General features: G+C 39.9%; 1 protein-coding gene across 4 annotated transcripts in view; it reads right to left on the reverse strand.

The window, feature by feature from the left end:
- Nucleotides 1-23,647, reverse strand: part of nectin1b (nectin cell adhesion molecule 1b) — a 158,780-nt gene that overhangs the window by 79,276 nt on the left and 55,857 nt on the right. For 3 of the 4 annotated variants that reach the window (XM_084950605.1, XM_084950602.1, XM_084950604.1), the window contains exon 5: nt 21,843-21,994. In XM_084950605.1, the coding sequence (XP_084806731.1) occupies nt 21,843-21,994 (152 nt within the window). Of the gene's footprint in view, nt 1-4,735; nt 9,078-21,842; nt 21,995-23,647 lie in introns of those variants that run through there. The other variant, XM_084950603.1, reaches the window with a different exon arrangement.

Below are 23,647 nucleotides of genomic sequence, written 5' to 3' on the forward strand. Positions count from 1 at the left end.
TAAACAAAGGAAATAATGTGATGATGGTTACATTACATTCTAGTAACATTATTAAATTCTGCTCGACTCACCACTATCTTGCTCTTTCCTTCTTTTTTCTCTCGCAGAAGGACAACTCTTCTTCATTTTCATTGATTGACAGTCAGTCATTTGGTTTGTTTAAACAGAATCATAAACACCATTTGCAGTGGGAGTGAGAGGAGTAAGGTGGATCCCTTACTCCTCTCTGACTTTCATGTCAAACTTTGCGCATTGCCACTGCTGCAGTTTAACGTTTGTTATTCCTCACCTGGGGCCCACACGGTTACCTGCCTTGCCTGCTGGCATGAGGCACCTCTGGGTCTTATATTATATTATGGGATAAATTGATGTACCATGTAAATTGCCTGGCAGGTTTCTATTAAAATTATGTAACAGCACATGTCAGATGTACAAGATCCCAGAAATCTGCAGTTAAAAAACAAAAAACCCTCCTAATTTTATTTTGGCTGTCTCTCGTTTAATATCATGTTCTTCTGCATGTCTGGATGGCTGCTATTTTTAGATCGTTCAGATGTCCCATCGGTCCACTTGTACTTATGCATCTGTGATGCACACTGGATTTACACTTTATCAAAATCTGACTCTTCACCTTGATTTCATTTTGGGGAAGTGGAGGATCTCACAGGGAGGCAAATCTGGTGAGTGGGGCAGGTGCTGATTGTGTTGACGCGGCAAGAAAAATCCAGCTTTTCATCATGTGCCCGCATCACAGTTTAGTCTGTTTCTGCTGAATATTCTCCTCTAGAGACCTCAGAATGCTACAGCGTTGACAGTCGCACCCACTGGTACAAGTTTACAGTGTACAACCTCATAAATGTAACAAAAAGGAAAAAAAGAGCAAGCTATTGGTCCTGCTCTATGGGCTTGGAAACTGTGGACTCTTCTACTGAAAACTGCTGGGTTTTAGCCAAAGACACAGGTCTCATCACCACCAATGATCCTCAGCATGGAAGTTGAGCCAGTTTGATACATTAATGCTAAAATGCAAAAATATCAGAAAAGGGAAAATCTGCTCAGTATTTTATGTTATTTTATTTACCTGGCAACTTTTTGATTGTACCTTGTAACCGTGTATCATACAATAGCTCCAAATATTTCTAGTTAATTTGCACTAGTGAGAAAAACTAAGAGCAAAAAGAATACTTGAATGGATGAGCATTTGAACATACTCACACTGAGGTGACCAAGAATGAATGTGATAACACATTCTAAGGTGTTTGCCTAAAAGTTCATTGTGTGTTTATCTTTAGAACATTGCTTTTGGATGTCCTCCTTTCTGTCCGTTGGACAAAATCATCACATAAGAACTACTGGATTAAGTGCCATGAAGACTGGCACGGTTATTAGTGTCCTCTCAGATAAAATATGCTTATATTTTTGTATTTAGTGCCGTCATAAGAAAAACAAAATCTATGTCCAGTGCTTCAGTTTATATGTGATTATTACATTCCAATCATGCTGTCAAATCTAATTAGTTCTTAGAACTTAAAAAAATGATGCAAACTCATAACCTCAAAACAACCAAGTAAAGCTTACTTCAGATAACTAAGTTAGGGCAACTTATTTATTGCAAGTATACAGTACTTGATCTTTCTGGGTAAGCAATGCTAATTGTTTACCCACTGATAAACATTTCAAGTTCTACTAAATTAAAAAACAATTTGTAGTAACTTACTGTTTTTAATTTTGCTTACACACAAATTATATGCAACTGAATCGCATTATGTTTTATCATCCTTGAACTTTAGAGATTTCTAGTACAACACTGATGGAGTTAAAATCAGCCCAACTTTTATTTATCAAAGTTAAAAAAAAAAGTATATCAGCCAACATAGCAGACACTGTTCTGCTGAACGTCAAACAAGTATATTGCCACCATTGTGTTATTTAATTACATTTTGAAAATTAGCGAATTTAAATTGCATATTTATTTGTTAGCAACTTTAAACAAAGATTTAATTATTCTGAAACTAAGTTTAGGCTTCCCATAACTTCATATTGCAAATTACATTCCTGATATAATCATGATAGAATGATGAAACGATTGTTCAGAAAGTGTTCAGAAGTCAATTGCAAGTAATATCACTACTACTTGAGAGGCACCTTTGCTGGCAGGTTATGTCATTCTACACATGTTAACAAGGACTCAGAGCTGATATTAATAAGTGCATTCTCAGAGTGCCACTAGCAAAGCTGTAAGATCTGAAATATCAGCATATTATCTTATCAATTTTTTCAAAAATGAAGTATTTTATCTTTTAACACATCTACAGAACATTAACTTCTGAGGCCGTTTGTGTAAATGTAAAAACAAAACTGAGATGGCATTGTTGATTAAAGGTTGAACGCTGTATATTGGTAGACGGTATCATTTTTGGGACTAGGGCTGTTCGATATAACGATATATATCGGATGACGATATAAAAACGTCTATCGTTTCATTTTACGCTATCGTTTGTTTCGTGGTGTCGCAAAATAAACTGTTTACGGCAATATTTTTTCATTATTTTGATGGTCACTGTAGTGGCTATATTAATTTCTTAAAATTCTCTCCTTCTTTATATTTAATATAACCACACTACAGACAGACAAGCGCCTGTTCTTATGCGTTGTCGTTATTTCCACATAAACCTTTCACAATAAAGCTCAAGATCCTGTTGAGACTTTTCAAAATAAACTGAATCACGTGAAAGATCTAGAGTATTTACGGATGAGAAGCAAAAAAGAGCCGTCAGATGCTAAAAAAATAAACCTTAGACTCAAACAGAACAGGCTTTTTCCCGCAGCACGCTGTGTAATAAATACTCACAAAGAAAACGGTGGCTGTTACAACCTATGTCTAAAAATGTATAGTTTCATGCATCAGTTAAAACACTCTACTCCAGGTACGCGACGCGCAGCTGGAAACACTTCACGCAAGTCGAGCTGCCCGAGATTCACAGAATTTACAGGAAACGTTACATTTTTGTGGTTTATATCGTTATCGGACGATAGATGTCTTAATATCGGGATATGAGATTTTGGTCATATCGCACAGCCCTAGCTGGGAATGTGTTTAAATACTTGCAGCATATTTATTATGAGAGCACACGTGCCCCTCAGAGTTATACATTTCATTATGGATCACTGCAATATAAGTTCAGAGTGTATGTGGGATAGCACAAGTGCAAATAACAATACATTTTATTTAAAATAAGAACGCAGTATTAGAAAGAGTGATGCATAAACTGTGGAACTAAGACACTGTAACAGTCTGTGACATAGTTATGGTCATCTGATTTTATTTTAATAACAATTACAAATATTTCATAATGTGACTTGCACAGCTGAGTCCAATCATTATAAATCTAAACGAGACACAATCAGATATTATTTTCCCTGTTTCAGTATGCAAATATGTGCACAAAGTAGCCTTAAAGGAACAAACTAGTGCTACTAAAAGCCACCTCACTGATTGACTACACTCTCCTCCTGAAGCCATCCCAAAGGATTGCTTATTAATATACACTATGATCATTAACTATTTAATTACTGTAGTTTAATGACTCGTGGCGTAGGCTGTCTGTGTGCTTTCCTGAACTCATTAAGACTGATATTTTTATTTATTTATTTATTTATTTTTCTGGCTTGTTGGCAGCTCAACAACTCACAGATGGTTGGGTTAAAACCAGAATTTAGCGAACAGTTGTGGCCTACAAAATGTAACAGACGTCTAAAGAAAAATCTAAATCGAATTGGTATGTGATTCACCACAAAAATGTATGAAAACTCTGTGTTGAAGTACTGAAGATTTCTTCAAATTTGAATATAAAGCATTTCGGAACTTGATTTAATGACAAAATGAAATACATAAATAATGACAGGCACGGTCAGATTGTTTTTCAATTTTCTCATTCATAATATGTTAGAGTAATCTGTATTCTCTTATTGCACTCCGTGTTAAATGGAGTGACATCACACACTGTAAAAGACACTTTAACAAACTCGCTTTTGAATTTATGACCCAGGAGGAACATACTTTAGAACAGGAATCTAGCCATATTTCATCCAAAAAGTACTTTGATAGAGGATATGCTGTAGAATTCCATTCCTGGCTCTATTAGGAGGAGAAAAAACTAGACGGCCATGCATGTTAAAAGCCTATGTGCCATCAAAGCCCCTTGGGCTACAAAGGGCTCTTTTAGCAAATGGATGGCAACAGCTGCAAACTCTGGGCTGTTCTTAATGTGCACGATGCAGATGTCTGCACTTGAGTCCCACAGTCTGAGACAGATCTGTCTGCCTCTACACTGGGCCTCTCTCATCATATCACTGTAGCTTCATTAAGCACTGAACTCAAAATCAACATCTGCCTGACAGTTTTTGCTCTCCAATTAAAGTAGAAAAATACCAAAAACTACTGTTATAACCATCAAAGGCTCTTATAATATACTGTATGTATCCTTTTATCTGTCTCGTGTTAACTTCAGATAAAATGAAGACATACGTTATACTAAAGTAACTCACATATGGAAACTGTAGCTTTGAAAAACGCTTTGAATCTGTCATCTTTGTCTCATAAGGTTAAAAAAATACAGTAAACTACAGCGATGACTGTGAACAGATCAATAAGGTACATTGAGAACTGTCCTGCTGTAGCCTGGACACCATTTGTGCTTTTTGAAATTGTTAAATATTGTACTAACAAGGTCTATGTTTGTTAAATTTGATTTATTTGTAGTCTTATTTATTTACAGAACAAACGTATCATGTCTTACATTTAAGGCTCACAAGAAAATAATAATAATAATAATTAAAAAAAAAGTCCAAATAAGCACCGGCATGAGGTGACAAGGATAAATTACTGGTCGAACCGACTGGGAAAAAGCTGCAATTACCAAAATCAATACACAGCGATAAGAAATGTGCTGCAGACATAAACCATATTCAATCAGATAACACACATCTATCCAATCAGTGAACTGGGACAGAACGCTTTTGACTATTGAACTCATTTAATGCTGAAAACAAATACAAGTTACTTCACTGGGTCATCACAATTGAACAATAGATTTTTTTGTTTTTTGTATTTGTATCACCCTCAGAAATATACATTCACATGGCTGCATACAGACAATTTCTCTCTTTTGACTTTCTTTTAATAACATTACATCGACACACTGTATGCATTACCCCCAACAGTGAAGCCACTACTGGCATATTAAAAAAATGTACTAGGGGAGCATTTTTAGGTGGGACTTTGGAAATAAGCTATGCATCAACATCATCTATCCATCATCGAGTCTCCATGTTTGTGGTCAAAATAGGCATATTTTACATGACAGGGTCCCTACACGGCTGTCCCGAAATAAATCCCAACTATAATCTCAACCTTATGTACATTATTTACAGTGGAATGTTGAAACATACTGAAACATACAAAAAAAGAGAGATTAGGATGGAATGAAATTACAGTCAGTATTACAAAATAGAAACTCATAAAACCCCAACGACATGAAGACAATGTTTACATATACAACTATACAGACTGTTGACCCCAAAATAAAAGGCTTTCTCACGCCAACATATCTGACAAGCAAGTGTGGCAGTGGTGACATAACTGATGTTAGATGTCAGATGAAACCTTAAAATTGTGCTTTAAACGGGGGTGATGTTTGTAAGTACAAGTTGAATTTCTCTTAACTGGACCAGCGTTTCAAATGTTGTGCTCAGAAAATTCAGCGACGTGCAACCAAGTTGCAAAGGTTAGATCTCTTCAGGTGTTCAACTCTCAGAATTAGTGCAGAATTAGCTGATTTAAAGATCAAGTGTACACACATTGTTTGTACCTTGCTAAAGCTCCTCTATACCTGCTATAATATTCACTGTAAGCAAGCGACCATAAGCTGTCTTATATTTAACAGGCTTGCGGTCTGCATTGTAGTTTAATAATATCCACGATATTATTCTGGGTATGAATAGCTTGAATGGTGGAGCAGTAACTGTTTAGACTACCCCATGCCTCCTAACTTTGACAGGCACTGAATGCATGAACAAAGGATGCTTTTGATATGTTTGTGTCTATTATGCTATGATGCAAACTGTGTGAAGTTCAAAAGTTACAGCAAAGCACTCCACCTGCAGGTGAACAATAAAGTAAAGACTATAAAACTGTATTTTGCTTCAGAATATTGAAAGTAGCAACCCCACTGCTGTCAATGAGCTTCCCCCTCTGAAACCTTCAGTGGCAGACCTTGTACTTACTCCATAGTAGATGCACTTAACAGAAAAGAAGTAAGGCTTTAGAAAATAAGGCTGACTAACTAAATTGAGACTAACAGACTTAAAAAAAAACAATTCCCCATACTGTGATGCTGATTTGTTTTGAAAATACAATATAGTTTGAGGTTCATGATTAACATGCTCATCTAAAAACATACAGTAGACAAGCGTGGACTGTAAAACATTCACATCTCGAGCAGAGGGAACTGCTCTCACAGAGATGTTATTTTTTTCATTTTTATTATTCTATATATATTTATATATACTTTACACTTTTCTTGTGTTAACTGCAAAATTGTTGCTGGGTACTGTGTACCTAGGAACTCATACCTCTGTCAATACTGACGACACCGACAAAGTGTAGTCTTCTGAGCTGCAAATGAGGATAAGCACACTGGAACTGATAGGAAAAAAAATAGCAACATATGCACTTCCACTCCCACACACAAAACATGCATAAAATAAGGCTTAATACAGTATTTATATTGTTCAGAGCCAGTCAGATATGTCGTTTACATTGATAGATTTCCTCCAATGCTTCCATTATAACCAATTTTTCACATTGCGCTTTTTTTTTTTGATGCAAATACATTTTGCTGATTGTGTAATGAACCTATGTGCTGAGGAGAGAAACAAGTCATTAGCTATGCTAGCATCCACTGGCACTTGTTAGCGGTGATTTTAAAAACATATATAGATATAGTATATAGAGAGCCTGCAGACAGAGTCATTGATTCCCCATTAGCAGACTGAGATGCCAAAATTAAGGAAGCAACTCTTCTTAATTTTAAAATCACCTTAAAATCTCTGGAAAGTCACTTAAAAAGCAAAAGAAAATGAACAAAAGCATCATGAAAGCAGCAGGTGACTTCAGAAGGGCCACCATATTTTAAATTCCCTTTCCTTGTTAGCATGTTTTCTCTTCAGACTGAAATGAAAACATCAGTTTCTCCTATTTGTGTCCTTTGTGTCCATGGATGACTCCTCATAGAAAATGCTGTTGATGTAAGCCAACTATTCAGTAAAGTCACAATTATAAAGAGAGACAGAGTTGTTACAGGAAAACTCCTCAGACACTTTTGACTGACATCCATTTGAAAAGAAAAAAAAAAAAAAAGAGGGTCAGAAAAAAATATAATTATGACAGCTAAATGCAAAAGACAGACATTTCATTACAGTGGTAAGATTTCTAGATTGTGTACACAAGTCAAACTGTTCAAGTCAAATGACAATCATGACATTTCAGAGCATTTTTGAAGATTTCCCTGTGAAACTCACCAAGTGTCTTTTGGACATGACTGTGATGCACCACTGAAAAGTAGAAACTGTTTTGTATGATACAATTGCAGCCCTTCTCTCCTCGGCTATACTGCTTCAACAATAAGGGCACTAACGCTTGAAATTAATAAAAAAAAAATAGAGCATACTGGATATTTATATGTTACTGCCATGTCCATATGGCTCAGTAGACTGACTTCCTCTCGGTAAAGAAACAAGTCGAGCACATAAACACAGGGGGTCAAGAAATGCTAGCCACACCTTTGGAAAACAGCATTAACATATGTGTTTTAATGCTGCGAATATATAAAAATTAGTAACGCTAACCCCACTGAGAAACAGTATGTATCCCATTTCCCCCCCCCCCAATTTCTCTGAAACATTTGACCACAAAACTACACACACGTAGAACTCCACCTGTAATTATGTTAGACACTTAACTCTCAGTTCTCTGGTCACTTAAAAATCATACAAAAAGACATTTATAAAAACAATAACAAAACTGCAATGCTAATGTAAAAAGAAAAAGAAAACAAACTGAACATCCAGTGTAGGACTTTCACAAATGTGCTCAGCAAAACCTCAACCTGCTGTCTCTTTTTATACATTTAACACATTTATAATATGAAAAAATACACGAAATGAAGAATACACCAGGATTAATCGACCAATCACCACACCGACCTTGTATGTCAGCAACAGTGTGTCCATCTACATACCTTAGTTTGTACACTTTGCCCATTCACCTGATGGTACTGATACCAATGCTGAGAAGTTGATGTTGCTAGCACTTTAAATAGACACTTGATTTTCTAGTTGATATTAGTTGGATGGGGTCAGATGTGAAAGGGGGCGGGATATTAGGGTGACCAAAAGAGGGACTATGATAGTGCAGTTTGATAAATGGGAGGGTGGGGGTCGTGATGGAGGTGAAGGGTGAGGTGGAATGGAGGTGGGGGACAAAGGGTTGTTTGGTTTGGTTGTTGCATGCCACTACACATACCATTCTTTCTTAGAAATGACAGAACCATCGGTTTGAGAGATCATATCATCGGCTATTTCAGATTCAGGCTCATACTGGAAAGCCAGAGTCCGCTCATCGTAATCTCGGCTCTCTCCTTCATCCACAGTGAAATAGGGCCTCTTCAGGTCTGATTCAGCATCGAAATCACGGTCGCCTGCCTCAAACCCTCCAGTGGTACCAATCTGGGCGGGTTTCTTCTCTTCGTCCGAGTCGTCCGGGTACTGCAAGTTCTTAGGGATGGGGGGGTGGGTAGGCAGCCCACCAGCCTTGCTGTACCCATTTCCGAACACATGTTTCTTGGTGCTGTAGTCTCCCTTGAAGGTGCGCTGGCGGCGGCGCAGGAATATGAAGAGCAGTATGGCCGCCAGACCCAAGAGGGCAACACCCCCCACAGCACCCCCGATGGCGACACCTGCATTGTGTTGCTCCTGTGGGACATGTGTGGTGCCACCGTAGGTGGGGACAGGAATTTCTGGGTAGGAAAACACAGATGGAAGGGAGTGTGTCAGTGCTCTGGTGGGAAGAGGTGCGTTTGTGCAGGTGCATTTTTTTTTTTTTTTTAGGAAAGATGGAGTAAGGGAGACAAGGACGGAAAAGCAAAGGGGAAAGGGAAGGACCCCTGGCCCCACGACAACACCCCCTCCCAGCCCAACAGTAGTCTTTAGTGACATATCGTAAAAGCTCAGCTACAGCCACATGCAGTTTTAGACGCAGAAGTAATGAAAAAAAAACAGCCAGTCCACCACACAACACCATCAAAGAGTAAAATGACTGAAGACATTAAAGTAAATGAAGCTTTGTCAGCATGCATTAACCATCATTTCTTCTCTGATTAGAAGGCGGAGGAAAATTAAACAATTTAATAGGCAAACAGTGAAGGAATTACAACCCCATTTCCAGAGAAGCTGGGATGCTGTGTAAAATGAAAAGAGAATGAAATGATTTGCAAGTGATTTAAAGCCTATATTCGATTGAAAGTGGTACAAATACAACATTTCAAATGTTGAAAATGTCTGCTCATTTTTAAGAATCTTATTCTTTGAGTTAAACAGCAGAAAGGCAACCAGGGTGGAGCAGTGCATAGTCTAAAATGCGGCATTGTGATAGCTAGGTGGTCCTACATTCACTACTTCTTTTTTTCCTTTTGTCTTTTTAAGACATGTCTCTGTAAGGAGTCTACTGGCTTATCTGCTGTCCAGACCTGTCCCCAGCACATTGGTATTGTACTGTTCCTGATGAACATAGGCATTGCGCTACTTGCAAATCATTCTGTTTTTATTCTTACTTTAAACAGCATCCTAACATTTTGGAGATGGGTTTATAATTGATATGGCTCTTCAGTTAACAAGTTTTACTTACAAGTCAAAGTAAACATATTCAACGATATACTGCAGTACAGTCCAGCATAAATAATTAAAACAAGACATTTTGATCACCAGCATCGTGGTAATGAAATGAAAGAGCACTGCCAGAGATGATTATCAGCAGCCAAGCATACACAGCCATGATGCACTTAGAGAGCTGATAAACACGAAGCTCTTCCATTCAAGCAGAGGAGCACATGGCAAAAAATAGCATATGCCTCCATGAAAAATATATATTATTGACTACAGAGAGAGGAGAAAAGAGAGAAAATTATCATAAGCCTCGGTGTTCTCCAATCTAGAACAGAGCGAATATGACTAATGGCCTGTGAGAGATAATGACAAAGATGCTAGAGTATGAAGGCTGGGATTTCACCTTGCACAAGCCAAAGGAATATGTTGACTCTATACTGACATTCAAAATTCAAATTCCCAACTGCCATGTCCATAGCATCACTAAAATGAGGCGCTATGTTCAGTCCACCATTTAGAGAGTGCACAGCATACATACAGGAAAAAAAACAACAAAAAAACCCCACACAAAACAAAAGGACTACTTTTGAGTCAAATGTGGGTGCAGCATACAGTAAAACTAACATGAAAGTGCTGTCCCGTATGTGTACATCTTCACTTGAAACTACAAACTGTGCAAAGCTCCTTAGAGCACACAGACAAGAGAGACTTTTTATCTGAAATGTGATCAAAGCCTTGAGGCGCATAGGTAGTGCTTAGGTAAACCGGCAGAGCAGAAGCACATTTAACTTCAATGGTGAACACTGAATCCTCAACAGAAAGGTAGGGGGATACAACACAGTTACACCATCTACTAAACAAATGGTGTGGGAAAGGTCTGGAAGAAGGGAATACGAGACTGTGAGAAACAAAGGAATGAGCTTCCTGTTCACACGGAGCAAACCAGAGAATTGTATGTAAAGTCTGAAAAAAGGCAGGGAAAAGCAATATAGGTGAAACACATGCTGCTTCTTCATTTCCTTCTGATACTGTCTTTCCAGTCTTACTGCTTAATTACACGCCCATTAGGCACATGATAATGTAACACACACTGATAACACTAAATACGTTGGCTGTATTCGAAAAGAAAAAGGATGTGTTTCTTATTTTATGACATTTTTACGACTGAATTTCAGCTGTAGTCTGTACAACATGCACACAAATGATTTATGGTGATTATTAAAGGTTCAGAATTGTATCTGTGTTGATCTAACAGGGGTGGGGAAAATATGCATGGGCAAAGTGTCTTTCTGAAATTTGAAGCTCATTTACAAGTAATGGGTCATAATTGAACAAAAATGAAGGTTTACGTTGAGCAATCCTAAATGTTCCTTGGAGATAAATTATCCCCACGCGTAATCAGTAAGTCGGATAGAGGTGAATCAGAACACCACTGCAATAACAGCAAATCTAAGCCATCCTCATCAAGCAACACAAAAAAGACAAATTTCCCACTTAAGCAGAAAATCTTTTTCAAATTATTGCCCTTAACGGGTGAATCAAAGCCATTACACATGGTGAGAAATGCTCTTTACTGGAAATGATGAATCTCAAACCTAATTCAAGTATAAAATGATGGTAGTGAGTGAAGTTAGGAAGCTACTAAAGCCTTCCGCTCTGCTTTAATTACAATGGCACTTTATCAGTCTACAGACGAGACCTCCCAAACACGGTCGCTCTCCGTAGCCGCTCTTCATCTGGACCCTTTCTCCAAGGGCCGACAGCAAAGCTCTCCAATTTCTATAGCCGTGCCGGGCACAGTCTCAAATATCAGCTCAGGTTTTAATCTGACCACCTAATGGGATTATTCAGACACAGGCCTTCATTACACACATCAATGAGAGAGCAGAGCCAGGTCACCCCTGCTAGAGAACACATCCTCCCACCAAGTCCAAAGACGGGTGAAAATCCAGAGGATTGAAGGGGCAAAGAGAAAAGGAAAAATATTCTCCTGTAATCCTCTCTTCTACCCTTCACTGCCCTCGTCTGTAACTAGGATATGTTTTTGCTCTCATCAGTCCCCTTATTCAATCTTAATTAGGGAGATTATTGTACTGCATTTCAAAGGTTGCCAAGACTCCATATTTACCATCATTTAAAGAGGTCAAAAACACAAGGACAGAGCATTTAAATTGCAGAATAGCAGCAGTGAAAGAAGGTGATCCCTGCCATCTTCATTGCTATAAAGCATCAAGCGAAGCTACCTCTGACACTCGTATTTGCCGAATGTGAATGTCAACACTAATAACTGTACAAGTGTTCATTTAAAAAAAAAAAAAAAGCACAGACACGAAAGAGGTTGTAAACCTCCAGGTATTTTTTGTGGGTTTTAGGCTGGTGTATCCAGCCTGGAGGAAGCTTTGCAAGCTGCTGTACCAAAAACAACAAATTGCGTTTTCGAAAAGGAGGTATTAAGTTGTTTTACTGGAGCGGCAATGGAAGGAGGACTACTGATGTTTTTAGATAGCTTCAGCTCTGTGTTTGGGGCACTTTAAGGGAGAGAGAGTAAGTAAGTAAGTAAGTAAGTAAAATTTATTTATATAGCGCTTTTCACAGATAAAAATCACAAAGTGCTTTACAACACAGGAAATGGGAATATAAAAACAATATAACAGTAAATAAAACAATGTAAAACAATAAAACTATAAAAACAGCATAAGAAGAAATTAATCAAATGCTTTTCTAAATAAAAATGTCTTCAGCTGTTTCTTAAAAGAATCAATGGAGTCCGTGCAGCGAAGAGACAGTGGGAGAGAATTCCACAACCGTGGTGCCACAGTCTGAAAGGCCCGATCACCACGAGTTTTAAAACGAGTGCGCGGTACCACCAGCAGTCTCTGATCTAAAGGAACTCAGAACTCAGGAACTCAGAAAGACCAGAAATTGCTCATCAAATCACTGAGTGCAGTATAGGAACACTGCTTCTATTTTGCAACTTAAAACGCCGTGCTGGCAAAGAGGACTGTCTGCTCTCACCATGTTACCCAGCGCATTTCCTCTCTGTGCTTATCCCTCTGTAAAATCACACCACCAGCCGTGTGCATACGTGAACATATATCCAGCACAGCAGCTTTGTCTAGTTCACGGACTCTGTGAATTTATGTTAAATTAGAGCAGCTAGGGTGCAAGCTAATCACCTTATATAATCAAAAAATAAATGAAATGAATGGCTGGGTTATGTAGGTGTTTGACAGCACAGAAAAATGAGGAGGCGTTTCACTAGCACGCCTTCGCTGCCGGCATTACCTGCCAATGGACAGATCAAAAAAGACCTCAGCAGCACAACAATGGCCCTGATACTGTTCCATGCTGTAAAAGGCAATGTCTATTAACACCCGTGAGGAAAAATGCAGATAGTGGGGGAACTTTTAGTTGCAACGAATAAAATGTAGTATTGAGATTAATAGGTGGAAGGATGTGCTGTGAAAGACTATAATTCAATCCAGAGGCATGATAGATTTATACAGGGGGGGGGAAATAACAGGAAATCTTACAGCTACTCAAACAACAATGCCATTTCATATTGGGTTATTCATACCACTCTGAACCCTCACATCTGACATGATCAAGTGGATGATTTACTACCTCCAAATATCCAAGTGACACAATATGTTTTCTTCACAACGCAATGAAAGCTTCTCATCTGAGTCATTTGTGCAAAACACAAGTGAGACTTAAGAAAAAAAAATGAATAAATGCTGTGTATATATAATATACATGCATATATATTTTGTAATAAAAATGATTTGTGGCTCCAGAAAACAACATGTATTCTGAGCAGGGGTTTGCATTTCAATGTAGAAGCAGCAGATGCTCAGAGATAGTGCAGGAAATGATTGTAGAAAGCAGAGGGGGCTTTAAAGTGAGAGAAACAGTTTCACAACTCCGTCCTGCAGATACTGTTACTGGGTGTGCTCCAGTCATGTCTGCACATGAAAAAAAGGAGGAGAGACAGGTAAAAACATTCCTGAGACTTAGCGCAATCACTTGGACAAGGTTATGAAAGAAGCTGGGAAAATGAGAGAGGATTTTCAAAGAGTGGCGCTGGGAGTGGTGTTTTAATATGACTAAAGGAGGAACAAGCAGCTGACAACAAAAGATGAAAAGAACATAGAGGGCTACTCTAAGAAGTTGAGGAGTGGCAACAAGGAAAAAGATTGAGCAAACGCCTTAAGAGCTTGAGGAGTGACAACACAAAATAAAGAATGGCATAATGAGCGAGTGAGTGAGGAAGGGCACAATCAGAGAAGACACATTAATTCACTGATTTAACAGATCCTCATTACCTCTCTTGTCTGAATTTGCCAGTGGTTTTGAAGTCATGGAAATGTAATGCTGCCACGACGAATAAAAGCTCATCACTGACAGGAATTTAACATGCTGCTTTGAGAGTTGCGGCTGGGGCAAATCTCTTTTTCAGCCTATCAGATATTCCCTCCCAATAGCTGCCATTTCTTCCCGTTTGTCTCTATAGATTGTTTTTGCTTCCACTGACTTCAGAGACACAAGCTCACCTCACTTGTGCCATTAAAAGCTTCCCACAAATTCAAATCCAATTCCCTGTCATAAAACCAGTGGGTTAGAAGGATGGGATATGCTGGAGGAGACAATGCTGTGAAACTACTGGAATCAAAACACGGGTGACATCATCTGTAGCCTCAACGTGTGAACATGCAGCAACTTGCAGGACCATCGAGTCAGAAAAACAGCGACAGTTTCTTGTTTTCATCTCCTCTCAGCAGAAACAGCGTGTCATCTCTGACTGAGACCAAGAATTCACACCACCGACTCTCTGCTTTTATATATGGTTATTTGTAGTTGAAATAAACAAAGCCGCCATTGTTATGACTATTATAACAGTAATCCGACATGAAGGTCGCATTTGAAAGTACAGGAAAATACTGGCGCTCCAGAACATTTCAGAAATCAAGCTGGTCCTCTTGCAAGTATAATATCCGTCATTTTGCGCTACGGGGCAATAATCATTTTTAATGCACCCTTAATGAGCAATGAATATTTACACCAGCATCTAAATGCCAATGCAACTCTTTTAAAAAATCATGTTTACGCAGGTAACATTATTAATGCATTTGCATCTGCGGCTGCAGTGCTTAGTCAAAGTGATGTGCAGCTGAGTTATTGGGTCAGCAGACATGCAGCAAACAAATCTGCATGTTAGCACGTATTAAGTCAGCAAGAGGTCAGCGAGCTGTTTGTTTACCACACCATCCTACCCTGTGCTTTTTCTCTGTCCCCCCCCCTTTTATTTTCTCCCCCTGTTGTTATTTTTGAGCGTAATGAGTGAATCACCACAAAGCATCACCAACAGCAGCAGCAGCAGCTTCGGAGCCAGTGGTCAGACCCCGGGACAGCGTCTGACCTACTTCATCAGGCTCTCATGGAGGCGTGACAGATCCAACACCACACGGGTGGACAGGGAGGAGGAGGACAGAGGAGGTGAGCTGGGCCGAAGGGGCTCAGCCAATCCCCCTGCTCCATCTGTCTGCCACATCCCTCTCCTCTGCATATCCTCCGGAGAGCAGAAACAGCAAGCCATGCAGAAACAAATGTTAAGATAAATCACTACGATCTCAGCTGCTCTGCTCTCACATGCTCTCCCCTGGTGACATTTGCATTTCACATCTCCAGCCGGGTTATCTCTTCTTCTCCAAATATAAAAAAAAAGACTCTTTTTACACAGTGAGCACTTCCCTCCTCCATTTTATGCAAAATGAGCTGCAGCCACAATATCTTCCCCCTCAGTGCTTTCCCCTGGCACAGCACAGAACACAGAAGAGACTTTATGGGGCGGCCTATGCTGTGCAAGCGAGGGAACGGGCCATGCTAATGTCTCATTTGGATAATGAGGTGTGATCTTGGCAGGATCTGAGCAAAGAGCAACTCCCCCTCCCCACAGTGAGAACGTGGGGGCTAGAAGTCACTCTGTCAGCCTGCACACCAAAACCCTTGTAGGTTTGCAGAAGCAGGAAGTTCAAGGGTGATAACAAGCTAGCAAAGGGAGCAGAAGACCAAGATCCTCAAAATGCTCCCTTAACCTGCATCTGCTTGAAGTGACAGTGTAATAATATACAGGATATACACATGTGGCCTTTGAATCTATGAATAATGCAGGCGGCGATGTGAGAAGCGCAATGTGCTATAGCGCACAGATTGAGACAGACTCCACCATGACAGGCGAAGACAAACAAATTTCACATAGCTAGAGGAGCCTTTGCAAAGCTGACATCATAATGTCTCTTGTCTCTGTCAGAGAAAAGAAAGAGACAAATGGCTGCACGTAGTGGCACTGCTGTTAGATGTCAGTAATATATGGTGCATTACTTGTTTTATTCAAGGATGTTCTTGCCATAGTCTCGCAAGTTTTATTACGCCGACCGATCGCCGCATTATCACATTGAGAAAACCAACAGATCCTGCAGCAATGGACTGACCGTCATGTCTGTTTCACAGCTGATAAAAATAAACTACATTATCTACTGGAATTTACTGTTATGCGGAGACCGTAAAGTATTTTAAATAATACACATGTAAGCTGAAATCTTCCCAAAGTCACTGAAGTGAGTTTAAGATTATTTTTGGTATATTTTGTTACAAAGACTCTTTCAGTAATGGAAACTGGAATATAACAGTGAAGAATCAATAAGGTTTTAATCCAATAGGAGTGATTAAAAATTTTAAATCTTTTTCTTTCTTTCTTTTCTTGTTTTTTAAAATCTGGATGTTAAATCCTGAGCTGTTAATTTCCTATGCGGGAAAAAAAATTGAGAGATCAAATTTTAGAAAAAATATCTTGCAACAATCTAGACTAGTGAAGTCAAGTAAATTTTTAAGGGTGTGTTTCACAACCAGTTAGAGTCGTGATAATATTTAAGGCAATTAAAAGATCTAATGTCAGCTCAGATAGCATCTTCTTGTCAGTAATTTAAATTTATGCTGAGGAAGCTCCCTGTGCTATTTCCCACTACCCGCTGCTGCTTTCCTGCCAACCTGGCGGGTAAGCATTCACAATCATTATATAGGCATACTGAATTCTCCTGACAATAACCTCATTTGCTTCCGGTGAAAAAAAAATGTAAATAAAAATCCACATAGGCCTTTTTTTTTTCTTAAATCAATGTCACCTTCTCTCACTATCACTGTGTGTTACTGTCTTTGCACATTATAGTGTTGTAGGACTAGAAGGAAAGAAGAAGTGACAACCAGTGAACACTAGAAGTTGACACAGGCTGTTACATAAAGGCCTGTAAACAGTTTCATGCCCTCTCTTCCTCTTTCACGTCCCCGATGCTGTCTGGCTGGAAATAAATTTTAAAAATCAGACAGACGAACTCAAATTTCTCCTTCAGTGACATAAATACATTACCTATACATGTCTAACTATATATATATTTTTTATTCAAATAATTTTGGCACATGACTAGGATTTCTTCCCCACCTCTTCTTTCTAAACTTCATTTTCTCACATGGCAGCCAACTATTGCGTGTTCAGGGAAGCGTGAACAGATGTTGGCACCGGTTGACTGTGCTTACAGAAGGATCCATCCTCACGCTTTCTTGCTAAATTGATGAGAACGCTGTCACTCCATCCAGTTTAACCCAACTGGTAAAGCCCTGTGGCAAAGCTGACTGCACCTCTGCTCTCTAAAGCAGCTCTCTGCCACAGCTCTGACAAAGGAAGATGAAAGTTAGCGCTGCTAAGCTGTAAGGGGAATCATCCATAGGTTCACATACTAGCTGACCCCTAGCTGATCTGATATCATCATTCATAGCTGATCCTGCTAATATGGCTGGAATAATGCAACGTCTTTGACTCACTCTGGCCCCTATCTCTCAAAGACGAGTGCTGGTGTGTGGGTGAGTCAAGGTTAAAATGAGTAAACAAATGCACTTCCCCCTCACTGAAGCTAATTTTCCCACATGTCACAAAACTGTGCGCTGCCAAGAATAAAACCACACATATCCTTTCTCAGGGGTGATAATGACATAATTGTAAGGCCATCCGCGCAAAACAGCCATTCATCAGAACTTATTAAGCTCTAGGAAGAAATTTAAGATGGCAGCATTGATTTGTTCCAAGCACAAAAACAGAGTCTGATGGTGGAAAAGCTGATTATCTTAATGAAAGACTGATTCTGTCTCTCTTAAGTTGGGGAGGATCTTTGAGGTTTAACCGCATTATTCCTGTTGCTTTCTCAGCTGCAATATTTTACAGGGGTGACTGCTTGAGTGACATTCCTATTAGACAGTTAAAGGCTGCTGAGAAGGATTCATCAAAAATAACTTACATTGTGAGGCTGTTTAATTGTCTCTATTTTTTAACACGGCCTCTGATACCCGTTGGTAATTAGCTGATTAATCAGATCTGACGACTTGTCAACTTGCTCTCAGGAGATTTCTGAACTGCATGTAAATGAGTGAGGTATTTGCTAAGAAGAGGCCCATTACATGAAACTCTCCCTCGCTATAGATCCCTCCCCCTCCCTCTCTTCCTTTTCCCCTAGACTTCCTTTCCACCTCTTTTTCTGAGAGCGAGGATTGATTAAACCAGGAGAGTGCTTCATTAGATTCTGACAAGTGACACCATTTCTCCAGAACACATGTCCTTGGAGAAAGCCATTTTAGCCCATGTGACTCAACCATAGTCGATGCCATCTCCGCAGCAAACACTATCCCAGAACTAATTGAAACAAGGTGCTCTGTGGCCCTGCTATCTGCATAGGTGACAGCTATGCAGCTTCCACCAATCTGTCCATGAAAACTGAGTAGCTTGATTAAAACACACTTTCTTAAAATCCCCCACGTGTGCTGCATTCCACTCTGGGAAAATAGCTTTTCTGCTATACAAATGAGACGTCATGGACGTTTTATCTTCCTGACATCAAGCAAGCTTGTCGCCACAGCAGGTGAACATTATGGTGGCAATCTATAAGTGAACTTGAAAACAAAAAAAGGATTAATACCATACGTATGTATATGGATAAATCTTTCTATGGACAAAATTATGTATAATAGTGACAAGATTGCTTGGGTGTCATATTTGTCAGTGATAGAATTTAATAAAGGCTAAAAAGACCAGGAACAATGATGATTTATTGACTCTAGTAACACAAAACTCTCCTGGGAGTCTCCATGTTCAAAGACCATTAAAATGGGCTTTTAACAAGGGAAATAAATTATTATTTTGTGTTTTCAATGGTCAAAAAAATCTGGCAGCTCTAGCAGCTATATGATGTTCTGAAGAAATGTGCCGAAGATAGTGGTTTGGTCCTTTTCAGCACAGTACACTTAGCTAGGATTACTGAGGCCTAATGGTGCAGCCATGAACAGCAGCCAGCAGTGGGCTCTCTCACCTGCTATGTCTCAGCCAGACCTCTTTGAAGTTGCAAAGCACAAAGATGCTTTTTGAAGTTAATGAAGCATCAGCACACTTCTTACACCAGCGCCACTGGGTCATTATGCACCGCCAATGTCAAGGCAGCAAAGAGCACTTCAGAAAAGTCAATAGGAAATGTTGTGAACACCCTGAAGTTCCCATGTAAAGGTCTTTTCAGTCATGTCAGCCGTGCAGATCTGCAGTCACAAATGTCTCCTGAACCGAAAGTTCAGAGTTTCTGGTGACAAGTACACACTAAGATGGGAATGCTATCAATTTCACATCATCAGCAAAGAGCGCATAAGCAGATGCATCACACCACTGCAAGATATCCATGTTGCTAGTGTACGAGACACGGGGGACGAGACCGCCTCTGTCGCCCTTTGTGTGCATCATAAAGCAGGAAACTGCATTAATGCTTCAAATCAACCTGAGTTGCTTATAAGGTATTGTGTAATTTGATGGGGCTCCATGTCAGAGCTGAGGCTCTGAACTGTGCTTTCGCAGGGGGAATCTGGCTGTTCTCCCTTTAACTTGTAACTGTTACTATGGGAACTGGCAACATGCTTTTAAGACTTGTGTGGTACCCTTTGGGAATATATCCTTAAAAGAAATTGGGAACTTTTGCCATCAAATAGTACAGAACAACAATATATTCAGCCAGTGTGTTACTACAGAGATGGCAAACAGACCACTGGGTGCTTTGTGGCATTTAATCTTTGATAATATAGTTTTTCTTTGATGGTAGTTATTATAGCTACAAATATCAAGTGACAATCTAACTGTCGAGTAGAAAAAATTCAATAATTAGTTTTAATGCATAATTATATGTAATAACTGTAATAACCAAGCACATTCATTATTTGTAAACATGCAGAGTGACAGAAAGGAACAATGACCAACTACTGAGAACCAAATGTATTTTCACAGCCTCGGAATTAGTCATTACGCTTCCTCTAACCTGCTACTGAGCACAGTGCAAACTTCTTCAAAACTCAAAAGGTTCAAAGACAAAAACAAAGCAGAATGCTTAGATTCCAATTTTGCACGGAGGCGACCTGAAAGCGAACGCACTCACATCGTGTACCCACGCATTGTTCACCTCACTCACTCGATACAATTATATAGACAAATGATGAGAATAAACAGAAAGACTACTGGGACAATAGCAATGTGGTTTGTTAATTTAAGCAATCAATGAAAAAGAAGAAATAGAAAATTACTTTGGTGCCTTTGTTTTGCCTTTCCAAAAGGGGGTACAGTACTTTATGCCAAACAGTACATCTCCTTGGAACACAGTTACTCAATACAAGCTGGTGCACAGCGATTTCCTAACAGCAGATTACTTCCTCATCTTCTGTTTGATAAGAAAGGCCTGTTCCGACTCCTTTGAAACCTCTATTATAACGCTACTAGCCCATCTGCTTTGGGAGGGCAACTCCTCACAATGCAGGTAATGACATCACACAACATCCTACAAAGCTTCTTTGTCTTAGCCTTACCCTTACCAGCAGAGAATAACACACTGAAAGAGAGGAAACAGAAAAAAAAAAGGTATGCAATGATACTGTAAGGCGCAGCTGTTCACTTCACACCAAGCAGAGCGTTTCCAGAGACACAACATGAGTCAACATGCAAAGCAATGCAAGTTAGAACACCTCGGCTTCCCAGAAACCAAGCAGCGCAGAGAGCAAAGGGGAAAAGACTTTCCAGTCCGACCAGAGCAAAACTGTGACAGTCTCCCAATACCACACGCACACAGCTGGTAGCAATAAAAGATGATCTCCACATTTGTAGTCTGTCTAGCAAGGTCAGATCTGGCATATATTGCAGTTGGGGCTTTGAGGGCATAATATCGTCTCCTATGGATAAGAACCCAGAGGAACCACAGTGCGTGTGTGCCAACAATTATGTGGAATACAAGGAAACTGAATCAGTTTTGTTCAGCATTTTGTTTTCCCCAGAAGACAAGAAGAAGAAGAGGAGACAAAAGAAGTAGCACAGAGCTCAGAGAGATGTGAGCATGATGCAAGCAAACTATGATCAATACAGTACCCTCACCTCAAACCCCCAATTTCCTTGATGTTATTTTAGGCACTGATAATAGACCTGCTTTATGTTGCTCCCACACATGTGCTTGGATGTGTAACAGGGCAGGTCGGGAGGGGGGCGGTGGTTCTCACAGTGTGTGAAACTCTGATACACAAACAGAGAGGATTTTTTTTTTCACCCAACCTGCCACACTGTTCAGCAGGGTGCCCCACAGCTAAGGCAAGCTGGATCCACATTGAAACTACGCAGGCGATCTGCTGCAATCACCTGGTATGTGCATGTGCACTGATAGCTGTGTTTATTTGGGCAGAAGGGGGTCTGATCCTTTCTGACTGAATTTTTAGAGGGCTACTGCACTGATCAGGCCATGCCAGAGTTACTGGAGAGAGAGAAATGACCAGCTTAATCAGCCTACCTGTGATGTTGACGTCCACGATGCCGGTGCGAGTCCCGATGCCGTTGGTAGCGTCACAGACATACGTCCCAGCCAAGTCGTAGGTCACAGGACCCTTGAAGAACAAGGTGTTGTTCTTGATTTCCACATTGCTGGGTAGGGAGCCATTCAAACTGCGATGAAAGAGAGAAAGAGAAAAAGAGAGAGGAACAATAATGCAGATGCCATAAAAAGGCAGAATTACTCCAGACCACTGAAAAAAAAGGAAAAAAACCCTCCCAGATGCAGCAAAGCAATTCAAAGCGCATAAAAAATACAGTCTCTAGTGCCAAACAAACTTGGATGTGGGTGTGGGTGTGAGATAAATACCAAGAATATTTGACAGTGCTATATTTCAGCCATCATCCATCAAGTCCAAACAAAATTATGAGGACAGGGAATCCCAGCAGGTCCAAACAGGTAAGATATAGCCGATGCCTGAGGACATGGACTTTTTGACACGTGGAATACAAAGCAGTGGCAGAGGAGAGGATTGTAGGGGGTAAAGGGGATGGGGGGGGGGCTTCCTTCCTAAACTACAGCACAGCACACATGGCTGAAGTCAAAACTCAGGGGAGCTGTCAGGAGAGGCAGCTGATCAAGCGATAAATGCAGAATCTACCAAATGCTGTGCTGTCATTGAGAACTGCAGCCTGTTTCTCCTGCCTGAGGTGTTTGTCTTCATGGTTCACCATCTCTACTGTGTTCAGACTTGCTCATGTCCTTTGATCAGGTCAGCAGACTTTGAGGCCATGGATCATGAACAAACAAAGCCTCTATTGTATTATCTGGACCCTTTTTATGGAGCCCGCAGGCTAGAAAAGGCATCAAATTTCACGACAATTAGATGTTTCCTGTTGCGTTTCCCTCAATTAGCCTCATCACCTGCTCTGAATAGGCCCAGCTTGAGCAGAGTTACAAAACATCATGATAATATTAAAGAGCCCCCTGGTCTGACTGAGGTGAGCTGCTGGTTGTTTCTTTAATCAATAAGGATGCTGCAAAGATTTCCTCCACTACTGTGGGCTCAGAAAGGCACACTGAGAAGTGCAGGCGTGCAAGAACATCAAAAACAATGTAGTGTTCCTATTCATTACAGTGAGAGAAAAACAAAATAACATCACGGCAACAATATTAAGTTTCATACTCACAATGGTCACACATCAAGCACTTGAGGTTTACTTAACAGACTTTTAACAAGGCTCTGCAATGACAGGGCCTACGACACACCGACAAGGTATTTAATAAAAACGTTAAGTACAAATAGCTGATCTCCGTGTGGTTAAATTTATCTGACAGAAGAAAATGTCAAAACAAGGCAAAATAAAAATATAAAAAATACCACAGCATATTTTCGTAGCAACAAAAAGTCCATAGTTCAGAACAAAAGTAATAGAAAGAGCTACGGCTGAGCTGTTTTCATTGGCCACCTTGGCGAAGCAATTGCAATGGAGCTGCAAACAACCCTCAATACAGTATGTCACGATTCAATAATCAGTTACCTTGTGAGCCGCTATCAAATGCTGAGTTCTGCAAAGCCCAATTGATTTGTTGCAGAAATGAAAGGCCGGCAAACTGTGATTCACCACGGACTCTGCCACTACCGGAGATGTCTGCATTTGTGTCAGACATTTGAATGTGTGTGTCTGCGTGTGCACGTGTGTGCGGAACCAGAAAAATGAAAGACTAACAAACAACTTACGAGTTATATATATTCTCTATTCACTGGCTAGCCAGTCATGCGCAAGCATATATATGATATGTGTGTGCATATAGGTGTGGGTGTG

The sequence above is a fragment of the Perissodus microlepis genome, chromosome 14, assembly GCF_051167445.1.
Source record: "Perissodus microlepis isolate ML-2025 ecotype Zambia chromosome 14, ASM5116744v1, whole genome shotgun sequence".
NCBI lineage: Eukaryota > Metazoa > Chordata > Actinopteri > Cichliformes > Cichlidae > Perissodus > Perissodus microlepis.